Source organism: Salmo salar, chromosome 17 (assembly GCF_965601325.2).
Source record: "Salmo salar chromosome 17, fSalSal1, whole genome shotgun sequence".
Lineage (NCBI taxonomy): Eukaryota > Metazoa > Chordata > Actinopteri > Salmoniformes > Salmonidae > Salmo > Salmo salar.
Genome location: NC_138307.1, coordinates 49,964,574 through 49,982,923, shown reverse-complemented (window position 1 = coordinate 49,982,923; position 18,350 = coordinate 49,964,574). Strand labels below are relative to the sequence as shown.

The 18,350-nt window shown below is 44.6% G+C and overlaps 1 protein-coding gene across 13 annotated transcripts in view; it reads right to left on the bottom strand.

Annotated features, from left to right (window-relative positions):
• The window catches only part of LOC106576095 (forkhead box protein P2), a 110,636-nt gene that overhangs the window by 13,336 nt on the left and 78,950 nt on the right, over positions 1-18,350 (bottom strand). For 6 of the 13 annotated variants that reach the window (XM_082963816.1, XM_082963810.1, XM_082963808.1 and 3 more), the window contains 8 exons: positions 16,955-17,138; positions 15,620-15,881; positions 13,386-13,490; positions 6,883-6,970; positions 5,288-5,371; positions 1,395-1,605; positions 694-797; positions 457-558 (listed from right to left, as the gene is read on the bottom strand). In XM_082963816.1, coding sequence (XP_082819942.1) covers positions 457-558; positions 694-797; positions 1,395-1,605; positions 5,288-5,371; positions 6,883-6,970; positions 13,386-13,490; positions 15,620-15,881; positions 16,955-17,138 — 1,140 coding nt within the window. The remainder of the gene's footprint in view (positions 1-456; positions 559-693; positions 798-1,394; positions 1,606-5,287; positions 5,372-6,882; positions 6,971-13,385; positions 13,491-15,619; positions 15,882-16,954; positions 17,139-18,350) is intronic. The other 7 variants (XM_082963812.1, XM_082963811.1, XM_045699701.2 and 4 more) reach the window with 3 other exon arrangements.

The window sequence follows — 18,350 nt, the reverse complement described above, 5'->3', positions numbered from 1 at the left end:
AGAGGCTGGGTGGGTGTGGGAGGAGGGATGGAGAGAGGAAGAGAGAGAGAGAGAGAAAGAGGAGAGAGAGATAGATAGAGAGTGAGGGGAGGGACAGGAGGAGAAGTAATACGGTGCATGGTAACAAAAGGTGCTGATGATTGAGTGGCTATATTGTAATTAGCGTGCCAGGCCCCACTCCTCATCCACAGCCTCGCCTATTAATTGCACCAAATTAGAAAACGATATCAGAGGCAGAATTATTTTTTCACTTGTCATCTGAGAGAAAGAGGTTGGAAAAATTCACTCTATTCAAGAGGTCAGGTTAAAGCGAGGGGTGTGGGATACTAATCTGTTGGTGTCAAGTAAATAAATGTTCTTCCAAGCTTTTCTTACTGCAGGCATTGCACAAAGAGGTGTCTCTAAATGAGGAAGTAGTGTACTCTAAGGCTGTAAGAGTAGGTTCAGGGTAGGTACCTTCCAAGTAGCTGCGTTGCGTCTGAAGTAAGCGAACGTGCGGGTGAACCAGCTGTAGATTTCATTAAGCGTTAACTGCATGTCGCCCGACTCCATGATACCCTGAAATGAGACGACATCAAATAATGGTTTACTAACTAGGCAGCATGACACACACTCTCAGAGCTGCCTGCGATTCAAGCAGCAATTCATTTAAATCTAATCAGGCAAAGTTTTAAAAAAAATTCTCCCACTCACCTGCCTTATGAGGGTTGCATAAGTAAATGGCGGTCTGACATCGGCATTCTTATAAAACTCATAGTTTGGGGCGATCTCTGGAAAAATAAATACTGTGTCACCACCTGAAATAATTGGTAAATTTTATTCCTCATGGTATTGGAATTAGTTTAGGATTTCATCAAATTAAAAGAGGGAGAGAAAGAGAAGAGAAGAGGGAGGGGAGAGCAGCACACATCAAATCAGCATTTTCCATTTTCCAAAATAGATTTTTCATTAATCTCTCTCATGAGAAATCTTAAACACTAATACATCCATATCAAATTAGATCAATGTAGATATTTTGTATGAACTTGAATAATTATGCATATTTTATGCTAAATTCCAGAGAGTAAATATAAACATCAAAGACAGGCCTTTTAAAATGCAAAGCGCTTAATACATAGAACATCTTAACGTTCAAACTGAATTAACATTCACATAATATTTACGCTCAGAAAACGTTATGGTCTATTGACATATAGATTGATTATACAGAGGCCTTTTTTCCTTTTTAAATCTAACATTCCATATGGGAATAAACACTGTGTGGTCGTACAACAACAACTATTAGTGGCAATGCGTTGAAAGGAGTCCAACACAGTATTCAATTCAATTCAATGAACCCAACTTTATTAATGATCATAACAGTAGGTGACTGGGCTTAGTGTAGAGGGTCTTACCTGAAGACAGTTGCATGGAGTACTTGTCGGAGTGACGTCTGCGCATGGCGCCCATGCTTGGGACGTTGGCGGCGCTGAGCAGGGAGGGCACCTGGGGCACCTGGGACATGGGCGTCACGGGGGCGCTGGGCGTGGTGGGGGTCTGAGGTACGTTCGGAGGGGACACCGACGGCAGGTTCTTCGACATGGTGACGCTCGATACCAAGTTCAGCTGATTAAGGAGGAAAGGAGTGAGGGAGCGAGGGAGTGAGGAAAGGAAGGAGAGGGAGGGAAGGAGGGTGAGACAGGGTGGAGTGAAAGAGGAAGAGAGAACGAGGGAAAGAAAGACAGAGAGAAATAGGATTGAGGGCAAGAAGAAGGAAGTAGAGCCAGGAGAGAGGGAGGGAGAAAGAAAGACGGTTTTACATTAGAAGGGGCTCTCTGACAAATGAGAGTGGATTCTCTCTACAGTTCTACAGCTTTGGTTCCACTAATAAGCTGTGTTAGAGGAAGCAACCAATCTCCACTAATTAAAGGATAAAATTGTATCATAAGAATTCTAATTAGAGCATGCTGTTAAAGATGATCTAACGATCAGCCATCCATGTTATCCCAACCACCATCTCTAGCCCACATAGAGACAACTCACTGTGTAGTGTGTACTAAACTGTGGTAGGGAGAGAGCCAGAGACAGCCACCACCCCCACCTGGCTACAGATGGCTACAGCTGGCTACAGATGGCCAGGCCACAGCACAGGCAACCCTGACCATTCCTGGATACAAAACAAAAGCGATGCGGCTAATTTCCTCTTTGAAACCCGTGCAGAGTCACTTTACCTCTCCGCTAACGCTAACTGAAACCCGTCACTAATCCACAGAGCTTTTCACCCTCTTTTTTTATCTATTTTTTAGTTGGGCACATGTGATGTGATTGTAGGGGTTCCAACCAACCGAGTGGAAATTTCCACCCTGACCTTTGGGTCTCTGTGCTAATTTAGCTGGAATGGAAATGACATCATTACATATTCTAAGCAAATTGGCTTAATTGCGAACGGGATGAGTGGACTGCTGGTGAACGTGACTGGAGATCACTTTGAAAGGGGAGCAGGGTTGTAAAGAGAGAGTGAGAGGCCTCAATAATCATTTGCGACAGCATGTGTTGATAAATACAATGAGATGTCAGGTCGGAGAGACTATGGTGCATCTATGGCTTCAGCTGATCATTATAACACCACTTAAAGCTAGTGAGCTGATACTGGGAGGGACTGTCTGGGCTGAGATGACTGGCAGCTAGTTAATACTGTAAGGCCTGTACTGACAGCAGTACTTCTGTTCAGTTGGTGTAGCATGGCGCGTGCAACGCCAAGGTAATGGGTTTGATTCCGGGGACAACCCGTAAAAAAAAAACATATATATATATGCACGCATGGCTGCAAGTCGCTTTGGATAGAAGCATCTGCTAAATGGCATATATTTATTACATGAGAAGAACTTTCCATAGGACTGCAGAGTTGCAGCATAGGCTAGCTGTGGCCTTAGTACAAGTTTACTCTACTGCACAGTGGAAGGAGGAGTGAATCTAAGACTGACGAGTGTAAGTTTCAAAGACATGCACATCAGCTGTTTTTTTTAAAGGTGTAAATATAAAATGCTAATTCATTATTATTTTCATGTGCTAATTATGCAATTTAATTACGGAATAATAATGACGATGGACAAGTCATATCCATCATTGTCTGAGACAGAAACGCTTTACTACTTTGGCGAGGAAAGTAGACTAGACTACAGCAACTGTCACTGTAGAACACAGCACAGACAGTAAACTAGCATGACAATTGAAAAGGAAAATGTATATTGCTGTTTTTTTCCTACGACAGCTTCCAAAACAGTGTATTTGATGTGTATAATACAGGAATCTCCATATAATTCACAACAGGTCAGGTCAAGGCACCAAACCAACCAGGTCTTTGAAGTCTGATCCTACTTAATCCCCTATTCATTCAAAGCATCATACGCACACATACGCACACATACGCACACCCACACAGCCCCAGATACACTGTGAACAGTCATTACGTGTTACATGTTCAACACAGAGACACACAAAGGGTTTGGACACGCTGTCAAACACAGCAAAAATGCACTCCATAATAAATCCTATCAGTGCGTGTGTGTGTGTAATAGCATGTATATTTATAGTGTTAAGATTCCGTCTTCTTTACCCCCCTCCTCTCCCCCACCAGGTACGGCAACAAGCGTAACATGTTTGCAGGCATACAATCCTAGTATTTGCAAAATGGAATTTATTAAAGCCCTAACTGAGAGGGAGAGCGAATGAGAGGCAGGGATGAGCACTTTGCCACCTCTCTGCTCATCTGAATATATATATTCAAGGTTGGGTCTGGGAGAGAGAGAGAAAAAAACTCATTATTCTGGGCCTTGCAGCCTTGGTAACTTTTCATCCATCCATGGCATGGCCAAAAGGTAACATTTAATGAAGTGCCATTCAGAGAGTAAATGGGGTCATATAATAGACAGTGCGCCCAGCGCGAGGAACACCTTGTGTTGGGCTACTGATAGCTGTTAAGGGTTGCAGTGATGAACCAACAGGACTCATTTCAGCAGCCGGCAATAAATTCACACTATTAATATTTATCAAATATGTGGGCTGTTTCAACCCCAGCCCCAGCCATGTTCGGGGTGTAAACCCATGCTATGATATCTATTACCCATCTCCTATTGCGGTGGAACTATGCATTTTTCCCCCGCATATAACACGTATTATACACATGTAGTCATTTTCATATGCCAAAATCTACAGTATAACTACGCTCCGTTCTAGTTCTCCAAAAGGGGGAGGCTTAAAACGGAAGCTGGAGAGAGTTGGTTCATTTAAGGATCTCTGTACGAATTACGCACCATCAAATGCAATTAGCAGTTATTTCATGTGCGGTTTATGTAATTCAATACTTCATTAACATTATTCATTCATATGCAGTCTTGGATTACAGGACTGAACATTCTTTATTAGACTAGATGTAACCAAGCTGCTGGAGTTTTGAAGATAAAAAAAAAAGAGGGGAAAAAAATGATTGAATAATAAATTGGAGGAAAACAGATGATTCCTGACGGGTTTGCAGGATAATTATTCTATCTTGTGATTCTACTTTATTCAATGGAGCATTATTCCATTGAAATGAGGCACTTACTAAGCAGCAGCAACATACTAACAATGTTTCGGCTTCCTCATTTTTTTAACTGCTTTAAAATTAAGGTAAATAATACTCACAAAAATGATGCATTGTTTTTGCACATGTGATATACATTTTTTTGTGTATAATTTAAATACATTAGTATCGTGAGTGTATCCATATTCAATGCAAATATTTACTAAAGTGAAATAGTGTCAAATAGATTTTAGCCAATTTTAGCCCATATTTGTAGGATTTTGTGTCCATTTTAGGCCCATTTTATTGCATACTTATTACTGGGCTATTTCATTGCTCATCATCTTTACCAGTACAGCTATCATTCGAGGTGTTTGTTGTCAAAATGAAACATATTTTCATTTCTCTCACTCTACTTTAAGTGCTGCTTTGGACTGTGGTGCTAAGCAGCTATTGCGCTGCTAACAGGTTGTTTTAACCATTATATCTATCACAATGAAATGGCCCAGCGTTTTGGCCAAGGACTCAAGCCTGTGATTTAATACACTCCTGTCTCTATTGTCCTCTCTGTCATAGACTGAGATGTATCTGATGGGAGATGTGTAACCTGGTATTGCCTTTCCATCCCACTATCATCCCTCTATCCCTCCATCCATTTTAACTGCTGACGGTTAAACTGTTCCATTTCATCTGCTGGGCTCATTCAGCCAAACCCTGTTTACTGTATATAGAGCAATATGCACTCACAGGTTTTGGAGATGGCTTGGGCTCCGAGGGCCGCATGTGCAAGTGGGCCATCATCGCCTGAAGATGCTCACGTTCTTTAGAAAGCTGTTAGCGGAGAGAGGGAGAGAAAAAAAAGTGCTTTAGAAATGAGCAATTTTCCCCAGACTGCAACAGTAATACATCTTGTTATCGAGCTTGTCTCTCTTGTAATGAATCCTGCATATGCCCAGTCTGGGGCTCCTAGCTAAGTCTGCCTTGAAGACACAGACTTAAACCAAACCAGTGGAGGAGAGGAAGAGGAGAAGAGAGAGACAAAACATTTCTGCTGCTAGTGGTGTCGGCAAGGGGGAGTTAGCGCGAAGAGGTCAGGGAAAACAAATAGCACTTCATCTTTTTGTCAATATCAGAATTTAGGTCACGGGTGCTTTGACAGCAACAGGCTACTCAGGCTATAAATTAGAAGGTCCTGAGTGCCTCCTCAAAGTCCTGTGGACACTGTTAGAGAGATGAACCCCAGCCAACAGCTGCCGAGAGGTGAAGGGGTCCTCCAAACAGAGTGCCAGCCAGGCCCGCCTCCACGCTCCCCCCTGTTCCCTTGGAGGTCCAGTTAGTGGCCCTGCGATCTGCTATCATCAATCTAACTCACTGGGAGTGACAGGGACCAGGCAGTGTGAACAGACTGAACTCCACTCCTCCTGCGCAAGCTACAACACCGACCCAGCAGCAGCAGCATCCAGCAACACTGGACTAGACTGAACTGGTCCTCATTACCAGTGACGGCTCTCAGGGATGGAGCGAAGGAAAAAAGGAGGAAAGGAAGGGCATAAAACAGCAAACGCCAACTGGTAATTGGTCACACCGTAAACACGAGGTTCGGTGGCTTTGGGTTCCCCCCCAAAAAATAAAGAAAAACACAATACTTTTTAGTTTTCTTTTACCTATAAACAATAACTATACATTTTTTCTTCTAAGACCCTCCAAAACCCCAACAACATAAATACTAAATGTTTGTCGGAGCGGAAAAAAACTTTATGGTGGAACGCTTGGGTTGTATTCAGATCAGAGAGAGTGAGAGAGAGAGAGAGAGAGAGAGAGAGTGAACTTGTAACTCTAAGAGCATGTCTGTCTGTCCATGCTACCCCGGCCTAAAGCAGGCCTGACTGTCAGTACCACAGTGTAAATCCAGTACAGAAAATAGACAGCCGTGGTGTAAATCCAGTGTATTGTGGGAATGCCGTGGATGCTGAGTAATAATGTCATTCAATCACCGGACTCATTATCTCGGCAGCGTGACACGCTAATAAGGTCACGCTCCACCTACTAAAAATAGTTCCTGTCTTCAGAAGCTTCCTTCAGGTGCAAAGTGCATTTAATTAACATGCAGGGACAGGGGACAGATGCACTCCGTTATTAATTGAAAAGGAGAGAAAATAAGCACATCGTTAATTCAATTAAAACAGTCATAATGGGTTTGGTGCGGGCCCAAGGGTTCCTTTGTTTAGGTGGTCTCGGTATATAAGATTCTGCTGCACTTTGGCCTAGTCGGCCACACAAACAGGTATGAAAGAAAATAATTAGAAATCAATAACAATGTAATAATGCTAAAAGAGCCGTGCCTGTATCTCTAGCTGCTGTACCACCTGCATCTGGACTCGACACTGGGCCGTGCTCCTGTCGTCTAGAGCATGCTCTGTGTTAAGGTGCCTGGAGACAGGGAGAGAGAGAGACAGAGGGAGAGATAGAGAGTGGGAGAGAGAGGGAGAGAGAGAGGGAGAGAGAGAGAGAGAGAGGGAGAGAGAGTGGGAGAGAGATGGAGAGAGAGGGAGAGAGAGAGAGAGAGAGAGAGAGAGAGAGAGCGAGAGGGAGAGAGAGGGAGAGAGAGAGAGAGAGAGAGAGAGAGAGAGAGGGTGAGAGAGAGAGAGAGAGAGAGAGAGAGGGTGAGAGAGAGAGAGAGAGAGAGAGAGAGAGAGAGAGGGTGAGAGAGAGAGAGAGGGAGAGAGAGAGAGAGAGGGAGAGAGGGTGAGAGAGAGAGAGAGAGAGAGAGAGAGGGAGAGAGAGGGAGAGAGGGAGAGAGAGAGAGAGAGAGAGAGAGAGAGTGGGAGAGAGAGGGAGAGAGAGGGAGAGAGAGAGAGAGAGAGAGAGAGAGAGAGAGAGAGAGAGAGGGTGAGAGAGAGAGGGAGAGAGAGAGAGTGGGAGGGAAGTCGTTAATGATGCTATATGCATACAAATTCACAAAATTAGGCATTGTAATATAAATTATTAAAATGCAAAAATGTGATCATTTATTAAATGACGTATTATCATAAATGATTATTATTACGTTGTTGTTGTAATCATCATCATCATCATCATCGTCATCATTCTGAAATGATATGTAACACTGGTGGATGTTGTTCTGATATAAAACAATGAAAACATCTCCAATATGACTCCAGTAGCATATCTTCCATGACAATACACCCTCTGTAGTGTGGATAGGAGTCAGTGACTACCCAGAACACTAGTCTATAGAGGATAACTGATGCTGCTCTGGCACAATGGGTTTGTCTCCATTCATTTATAGAAAACAATAAAGGCAATTTAACGTGAGTATGATTTTAAAGCTCCCTTTCCAAAGTGTACATTTATTCCGTGGCAGACTTATTAAATGCATCTCCTTCATTAGAATAAAAAAACGCAAACAGCCATAACAGTTGATGACGGTTTGTCTTGATTGGATTTAGCCTGCAGGACACTAAAGAACCTCACCATTAAAATAGACCTTTATTCCCTGCACCGCGCCACAAAGGCGAAAAGGTTTCTTAAAGTGTTGTGATGTTCGGTAATGAGCCTCTATCTGAATTATCATTGGTGAGAAGACATGGTTATGAAATGCCAGAGCTGCCACTTTCTTTGCTGTAATTATAGGTTAGCTTGCAGACCCTTCAATGATCATTTACAGCACTGCCTCCAGTGCATGAGTGGGAGCTTAAATCTCTTTCTCTGACACGCACGCACGCACGCGTGCGCACGCACACACACACACACACACACACACACACACACACACACACACACACACACACACACACACACACACACACACACACACACACACACACACACGCGTAATATCATGTATATTTATAGTGTTAAGATTCCGTCTTCTTTTTTCCCCTCTCCTCTCCCCCCACCAGGTACGGCAACATACCATTTCTTCTAGTCTTTTCCTATTTATTGTTTAACAGCAAAATGCTAAACAATACAAAGGTATTCACCAGCCTCCCTTAGTATGCCAATCAAAGCATGGAATGGGACATTTGTAATCACAATAGCCCAGTACCTTTCAATTATGGCCGGGCACATTTAAAACCATTCCAATTTCATTCCTTTTGTAACCATTTCAGGTCTAATGCTCAGAAATGTTCCATTCTAAATCAGGAATGAAATAGCATTAAAAGGAGGGGGAGAGGCTGGACTGGTGGGTTTCTCCAGCCCGTGTCTAATTGCTGTTTCAGAATGCGCATGCAAAGAGGCATTTCATTAATCATTTAATCACGTCCCTCGCAGGAAGAGGGAACTAATGCTGCAAATACCCTTGTCATTTCAATGCTCATAATGCTATCCTATGCAGTTGATGTATGGCGTGTGTCATAAATTACAGCTACTTCAAAAGCACCTAGTAGGCTGGCCCGCTATCCCTGAAGATACTTCATTTCCAAATACAAAAAAAAATCTTTATTAAGTTTCCCTCTCATCGACAGACAAGCAGCCTGTGTTTTTTTTCTCTCCTGTGGGAGGTTGTGAATTAGCTAGAGAAGGCCTCTCGATATTCCTCCGACCATTTTTTCAAATGATCCCTTTTTTGTCTTCCTCTTCTTCTTCTGCTGGCCAGTTGGCAAGGCGATTACAAACAGATTACGGCCTGCATATGAAATATTAAAATGGCAAGCGCTGCTGCTATGCATTAATATGAAAGAGGGAAATTGTAAGACAGTGTAAGAGAGTGAGAGAGACAGACATAGGAAGAGAGATGGTGTGAGGGAGAGAGATTGACAGCGAGAGAGATGCAGAAAGAGTGAGAGAGAGAGTGAGAGCGAAAGAGAGAGAGAGAGAGAGACAGGTTATCCGTCATCGTCACCAGAATATCCCCTAATGAGCCGGGCATAGTCAGACTCGGAGCAGTTCAAACAGAGAGGTGAGGGAGGGAAGAGAGGCCGGACGCCTTCACAAAGACAGCTCTGAACAAACATTTCTGGAGCCACCACGTAATTTATGGGTCACTTTATAGGCATATTGATTTTTGTTTTGAGAGGGGAATAACCAATGTGATGGGTCCAATAGCACAGAAAGGCAGAGAAACAGAGAGAGAGAGCTGGGGAGATTGACAGATGGAGGGATTCAGGGACAGAGAGTCCACACTAATACAGTGGTGTGTTGTGTATAGTAGGGTTTTCTAGACAAAAACAAAGCCTCACCGACCATTAAGACAAATATATACACAATATACTGAAGTTATACACTGAGAGTTCTAAGAGCCTGCTAATATACCTTCAAGCACACATATAGTATGGTGTGCCTAATTGTCCATGTGTCCTATCACAGCTCTGTCGACCCAGACCCTTCATGCTAGCGAGGCTGGGGCCTCTCTCCACCCTGACTGTCTAGCATGGCGCAGAGTAACACAAACACACATTGCAGACCCACACCAGACCAGACAGCAGCATATGCATAACTAATGTAATGCCCTCAGTTTTAAAGGTCTTGTCACACCCAGCCAGACGTCTGGCAGAGTAGCGCTAAGGGGGCCTATCCGGGGGCTTCTTACTGCCTTGTGGGTTTAATTAAGCAACGGTTAGAGACACTCGCGGTCAGGTTAACATTTCTCTCTCTCTCTCTCCGCTTGCCATTTCTCTCTCTGATTCTACTGCCTGCTGGGTAAGGGGGGAGAGGGGGACATGGCGTCGGAGGGTAGAGAGGGGAAGAGTTAAGTGAGGAGGCAGAAAAATTGTCTGTGTAGACGGCAAGGTGCATCGATTTAGGGAGACCATGGTCTGAGGGTTTGGCGGTTGGGGCATGCTGGAGGGGATGCTGGAGGGGCATGCTGGAGGTTTGGATGGGGGGTATGAATATATATGGGCTGACGGGCTGAAGAATGTTTAATTGGAGATGATAATCAAACGGTAACTAACTCCTCTCGGATGGATGTGTGTGTGTGTGTGTGTGTGTGTGTGTGTGTGTGTGTGTGTGTGTGTGTGTGTGTGTGTGTGTGTGTGTGTGTGTGTGTGTGTGTGTGTGTGATCACAGATGGGAGAGTAAATCAATATAGAACAAGGGAACAGACCAGGAAGCATTATATAATAATACTAAATAGAATGGACTAGTAAAATGTACGTGATGTGAATGAATCAAATATTTCTGCATTGATTGCACTGTACAGTACTGAACTATGCCCACAAATGTATACATATCACTGTAACACTAATCTAAAAGAACAAACCTGGGTGTGAAATGAGTTGTTCTCGTTCCTGTCAAACCTTCCTTGAAAATGTATGCGCCACAAAACTATTTAGAACCACATACACTTACATGTATCAACATGCACGCACAGGCCTACACACTCACACACACACACACACTCCCACGCTAATATTACATTTGAACTACAGAGCTAACACAACGTGCCAGCCAGCCTCTAGGCTCTCCAGGTAAACACACATAAAAGAGACACTGAAGAGCTATTAAATGCTGATCTTGACAAGTTTCCTACCGCAACACAACAAAAGATGACTAGACGCGCCCGCTGCATTAGCCTTTTGTTTCATACCTCCAGCAACCAACCATCAGGTTACCTAGGTTTCCCCCCTTCCTTGCGTTCTCGTCTTAAAGTGCCATTTGATTCTGACACCTATTTTATGTAAACCATTTTAAAGTGTGTTTGTACCTGGCGGTTGCCGAGGAGATGAGTGGCATCTCCGAAAACATTAAAAGGCTCTCCCTGACACTGACGATACCTCCTCCAAGGCAAGGCAGACAAGCAGCCATCTTTGTTCTGCCAGGATCACGTTGTCTTTTGTTGCTGTCTGTTTTCATGTGCCGGTTACAGTACATGAACCTCTGACTCCTCGCAGGCTGGATGCAACGACGCGGAGTCTCACCCAGAATCTTTAAGGCTGTTTCGTAAAGACAGTTGTTTGAAGCAGGGTCCCTTTCCATACTATACCAGCTGTCAGAGAATTACCTGCAATGCCTCTTTCTAGTCTACTAGTGTAAAGTACATGCCTATCTGTGCAATCCTTTTTTCTACACTGTTCTTAAAGAACATATACAGTCACGTTTCATAACCTACTGTGTACCTATGCCCTAACCTAAATGAGAAACTAAGCTATAAAGACGCCCATACAGTAAACATACTTAGCCGTGTTTACATGGAAGCCCATGTACAGTAGCGGGTGGTTTCAGTAAGGCAAAGTGAACTGAGTGTATGACTTAAGACCACTAATCCGCTATAGCCATGCAGTCTCACACACAGCCAAAATCTTTCTCAAGCCGCAAGGGCAAACTTCTGCTCTGCTCCAGGGCCTCCAGCAGAATATATACTGTAACCTTATAGTATTGCCTATATACTGCCTTTCCCCCCGAGCAAATCTCTGCTAGTGACATCCACCATGCTGCTCCATGTGGTGCATCTTCCCCAGGGGATAAGCACACATAACAGCCATAGAAAAGACATTGTGATAGAAATACACCTGGACAGAATAAATTCAAAGGAGTGTCTATTGTTGGCGTGTCCATTGAATAGAGGCACTGATATAATGCACAATAAATGTCTTGTCTGTCTGACTTGTGGGGTCTGTAGAGGTTTGTATATTAAGCCAGTCTGGCTTTCAGTAATTTCTCTTTACACAGACACACATTAGCCCTAATGCACATGCTAGTGCTACAGACGGCTGTATAATTAGCCAAGCTACTGCCTTTGGTTTTGCCTGACCTAAATCCTACAACTCTGGTTTGGCCCTGGTGGGCTTCCATATCATAACAGAACCACAGTTATGGAGTTACAGCACTGTAATGTAAGGAAGAATCCTCCACCCCGAAATAGAAAAATATCCCTATTTCAAAAGAGTTTGTGCGGAATTTACATGGACATTTACACCCGTGAAAACGCTCAACGAGATCATTGTTTCTCAGTTAATTACAAATCTAATTATAATATTCCAATGAACGCTTTGGCCCTTTTTTCTCTCTTTTCAAATGAAGAGAGAGAAAGAGCCTAGCTACTCCAGTGAGTGGCAACATGATAACTTGTAATCTATGGCACTAGCAAACACCTTCCCCTCTGATGTCTCCCGCTGACATCCCAGGCAACAAAGCAGACCAATTACAAATGAGCTAATTAACTAAATTGTTGATGGAGCATGAAGAGTTCATTCAGTCCGTCGTAGGCGCCATGACAACACTGAATGCAACCATTGTGGGGCCCCCGCGCGTCTATACAAGTTGCCATTCGTTTTTGACGCTCTTCACACAAGCCTATCAGGCCCTTTCGCGGCAACTCGGCGAGCTAAAGAGGAGATTTGGGTGTAAATCGGAGATCATTTACATCGAGGGTTAATGTAGCCAGCCGCCTGACAGTCTATACAAACTATACGTCAAAATGTCCCAATTGAGATGCAAGCGTGTTTATCTCTTTGTTGGGCCCTCTCGATTAAGCTCGCAAAGAGCCGCTCTGGTACTGTGGAAAATACCCCAGAGTAGGCCTCTACAGCTTCATTATTGAGAAACAAAAAATGTACAGCAGCTAAGCTCATCTTAGTTGATGAACGACAACTTTTATACCATGGAACATAAGACGTCGTTTCTGCTGTGGGAAAGAGCAACGAGAGGCGCTTGGCAGGGTGACATGATGCTTTATCGGATATCATGGGGGCCATTGTCTTGGCCTGTGGTTGTTAAATGCAACTGTCATTGAGCTTGTACTTTTTTTAGTATTAACACAGGAGACTGTAACATAATGCACAGTCATGCAGTAAATTCACAGTGTAAGCTAAGACATGATGATATATGCGGTCGGTCAGTACAGGAAAAGGGAGGTGAGTAAGACACAGCGTAGAGAGTACATTCTCAGAGTAAGACCTACTTCAAAAACTGTCCGAAGTCCTCACAGACGCTCTCGCAGCCGGGCCACTTGCACACCCCATGACCATAGAGGGAGTGGGAGGCGCCGCTTTCCTCGTGTAATGAGCTGAGGAGAGAAGAGAGAGAGAGAGGGAGAGAGGGAGAGACAGGGGGAGAAAATGAGAGGGAGAGAGAAGGAGGGAGCGATGGATAGAGAGAGTGAGATGGGGAGAGAGAGGGAGAGAGGGAGAGACAGGGGGAGAAAATGAGAGGGAGAGAGAAGGAGGGAGCGATGGATAGAGAGAGTGAGATGGGGAGAGAATGAGAGGGAGAGAGAAGGGGGGAGTGATGGATAGAGAGAGTGAGATGGGGAGAGAGAGAGAGAGAGAGGGTGGAAGGGGAGGGAGAGAGAAGGGGGAGAAAGAGATGGGGGATGGATAGAGAGAGAGCAAGAGTGAAAGGGAGAGAGGGAGAAAGAAAGAGACAGGTAGAGTTAGACAGAGAGAGAAAAAAAGGGAAGGATCGGAGGTAGAGAGAAGGAGAGAGAGAAGGGTAGACTGGCGTCAGATTCATCAAAAAAGCCATAATGGCTTGAGGCTGCTGGTGGCTGTCAGGTTACCATCAGCGACAAGCAGGTCAAAACAGGTCAATTCAGCCCTGTTCTATTGAATAGTTCAACTGCCAAGGCTGCTAGGAGAAGGGAAGGAGCCTAATTAATCCAAGGATGGAAGTTACTGTCTGCATCTGAAATAGCACCCTATTCCCTATAAAGTGCACTACTTTTGGCCAGAGCCCATGAGGCTCTTGATGCTCTGGCTAAAGGTAGTGCACTATAAAGGGAATAGGGTGTTCCTAATAACAGAAGGGAGAAAAGATGAGGGTGGCTGGCCTAGCAATATGATTAACATCTGATTATTGATCTAGAGGTTTAGCTATCCCCAGTGTTATTGCAAACCCCTAAACAACGTGCGAAAAACCATCCAGCCAACCCATTGGGGGACCAATTTTATTTTCTTATTTTCCCAACCCCTATTTCTTCATCTTGTAAAGCGATCAACAGAGGGCTTTCAAGTAAACATGAAAAATCCAGACAGCCATATAATTTTCATCATGAGATGAATGTAATTCATGTTATTTTGAGGACAAGAGAGGGTCCTGCTTGGAAAATGGCACCCGAATAAGTTACGACCCCGAGTAGACAGCACATCCTATTAAAAGTGACGGTTTAACCTTTCGGCTCCACTTGTTTCTGTATTTGGGGGGGTTGGAGGGTGTGTGTGTGTTTGTGTGTCGGTGTGTGTGTGTGTGTATATGTGAGAGCTCACACATGGTTTCTACAGACAGGCTTTCCCTCCATCGATCCACTGTGTGTTAGTAAGCATCTCTCCTTGACAATACTCCACGTTCGATCATCACGAGACGCCACACCCCCCCCGGGGGACACTAACAGATAAAAAGTGTTTTCTTTCTCTTTTTTTCCCTCCCTCCTCCTCCTGTTTTTGTTTCTCCTCTAGGGGGACGTCTGCCTTCCAAAGATATCTGTTTCAAGCTCCCGTTTAGTGGCAGCAGCAGATAGCATCTACTTTAAACCAATTACACAACACATCCACCTGCACTGTAATCTCTCCACACCACTACACTACGCCACGTTCTTCTTATATTGCAGGAAAGAGCCTTGAATAATGCATGGAATCAGATAGACAGATATGCGAACAGTGTTTTCTTACAGTCGCAACCACATATAAAGGCGGTATCGCAAGGATAAACATTCTAAAATACCACCTTGGCATCATGTATTCTGTTTACATGACAAGAGGTAAGGTAAGGTAATTTTAAAAGAAAAGTGCCACTAAATACTTAATGTACATGGCGGTTACCTTTGCTTTCTGCTCGCACAGCAGTGTATTGCTGCCGGTGTCTTCCTCTCCTTGCTTTTGATATAGTGTAAGCAACTGTGTTCAATAGCATCCTACGCTGTCCCTAGGGAGGCCGAGGCTGGTTTTTGAATATTACCAAGACACTAATAAACTATTGAACAAACAAACAAAACATCTTGTTCAACCCGGCAGGAACAAATATGTTTTTTTCTTTTTGTTTCTAAACGGGGACAAATACTCTGATCGGTTGTTTCTATAGATAGATATTGAATGTATTTGTACATTATTAAAAGCCATAAAACAACAAACAACTAACAGCCAATAACAAGCTTTTGTGTCTACAATGTGTTGTGTAGTGGGTGGCGGATGTGTAGCTCACTTTCCGTACCTCTCCCTTTCCCGTTCCCTCTCTCGCTCCCTCTCTCTTCTGGAATTGAGTGCGGGAGACTGGCCGTTGGCGATGGAGTGGTGGGAGATGGGAGGTGACGCTTTGGAAGGGGTAGAGGAGGTAGTCGAGGAAGAGTTGGTAGTGGTCAGGTCCAGGCCGCCGCCGCTGTGTTTGATGTCGTTGTCCTCCATGTTGTGGCCGCCACCGGTCACGTCCTTCCACAACTGTTGGAGATCTGCTGGGCTCAGTCCAGCTGGGAGAGGGGAGAAACAGAGGACCAACACAGTTACAATACAGTTACGCACACACTACAATGCCTGGAGCTGATGTCTTGTAGACTACATCTGTGGCTCAGTTGGTAGAGCATGGTGTGTATAATGCCAGGGCTATGGGTTCATTTCCCACGGGGGACCAAAACAACAACAAAAAATAATGCATGAAATGTATACATTCACTACTGTAAGTCGCTCTGGATAAGAGCGTCTGCTAAATGACTAAAATGTAAATGTAAAATGTACATCAACACAGTGTCATCACAAACCAACAGAAATAGCTTCCTCCTGTTTACTGCCTACGTTCATCTCTAACTCAGGATTAGTTTTTTAATCAAATGACACACGGCTACACTGAGAGATTAACTGGGATGATCTCTTGTCAGCCGTTCTACTTAATAAGAAAGCAGTGTTCCAATGAAATCTACAGGGAACTACGGGCATTGATCCACAATGGCTGCCACTGGATTACAGTCACAGAGAAAGCAGAATTCAGTTAGCACAAATGATATTATCTAGCTAGATAAACACGCATTGTCCTTTTGTTTCAGCCTCACACCGGTAATTAACCCCCCTTCGTTATGTTTCTTCCTAGTTGTTGTTGTTGTTGTTTTCGCCCCCCCCCCGCCATTTTGGTAAACACGTGTTTACTTCTTGGCGAGGCGAGAGAAAATGGAAGCGGCTCCTCTTGTCTCTTTTCTTCGCTGCTTACTGTGAGGCAGGCAGTAAACAACAACAACAACAATAACAACCCAGAGAGGGAGGGGTGAGCAGGGAGCGAGGGAATAGAGGGAGAGCGAGAAACACTCACAGACACAGGAAGAGACAGAGAGACAGGCTGAGCTAAGTGAGAGAGAAAGAGGTAGTAACAAAAAGGGAAGACAAACCAAGATAAAGTAAGATAGAAACAGAAAGAGAGCTAGAGAGAGAGAGCGGTGTGGGCGCCAGCAGTCACGTGCAATATAGCCCCCCCCCAGCCTCAGAACCCCTGAAGCCCCAGGCTCTCTCCCCTTCCCCTCCTCTCCCCCTTCACTTCCTCCAGCCACCTCCTTACCTGGTGGCATGGTCTGCCCGGGGAGGGCTGCCTGTCCTGGGGCCGGAGGCAGGGAAAGCAGGCCCTGGCGCTGCATGTTGAGCAGGTGCTGCTGCTGCTGGAGCTGTTGCATCTGGAGGAGTTGCTGCCGGAAGACGAGCTGCTGGGTGGCGAGCTGCTGCTGATGCTGCTGCTGCTGCTGTTGCTATAGTGAAGATGAGCAGGAGGAGGAGTGGAGGAGGAGAGGAGCACAAATTAAACAAATTAACAAGAAAGTGGGCGCCCACACTGACGACGAGGATGCTTCCATTGCCGATGCTGCTGCTTCCATGATCTTAACTACTGCCTGCCTGTCTCTCTTCCTCTTTCCTTTCTCTCTCTTTCCTCACCTCCTTTTTGCCTAGTTCCTGTTCTATTCTGTCTCCTCCTCTTGCTGAACGAGGCAGAGCTAGGCACACTGGGCTAATAGACTGACGGACTGCACTCGCCACTCCAGACTGCTATGAGATGAGTCTTCTGTATGATATTAAGCCCTGGGTAATCCCTTCCCCCCACAGCTGATAGTTAATTGTCTTCCATTTGCTGATGGTCTATTACAGCTTATGGGGCCGAGGGGAACTCGCTAGGAGATTTACAGCTACTGAGCACACCAGCGTTATCCCCCTCCCACCCCCTCTCCCCCCACCCTTGTTTACCACGGGACCAGCCAGACAGCCGATTGCGTAAGCCCGAGCAAAACAACATCAACAACAACAACAACACCAAAAAAAAACTGCCAAAGCAACCACAGAAAAACAAGCAGGAGAGGAAGGGAAAAAGCCCTGACTTTTGTGGCTTAATCACAACAGTACTATTCTGGTGTTGTTGCAGATGTCGATCAGACAGCTAACTGTGTATTACCATGGTATAATACGTTTCTATAACAGTAAACATGGCGAGAACTGAGCATCACTTCATTACCAGTTTAGTCCTCAGTGGGCTGTGGATGAGATCTCTGGCGGTCTATTAGGAAACATGGAGCTATCATACAACTGGCTCTGTTAGCTCCACATCTCTCTACATCTCTCCACATCTCTCTACATCTCTCCACATCTCTCCACATCTCTCTACATCTCTCTACATCTCTCTGTTAGCTCCACATCTCTCTACATCTCTCCACATCTCTCTACATCTCTCTACATCTCTCTGTTAGCTCCACATCTCTCTACATCTCTCTACATCTCTCCACATCTCTCTACATCTCTCTACATCTCTCCACATCTCTCTACATCTCTCTACATCTCTCTACATCTCTCTGTATCTCTGTATCTGTATCGCTCTCTCACTCTATCACTCTCTCTCTCACTTTCTCTATCACTCTCTCTCTCTCTGTCTGCCTCTCTTTCTCCCCCACTATCTTTCTACTATCAGATTCCAT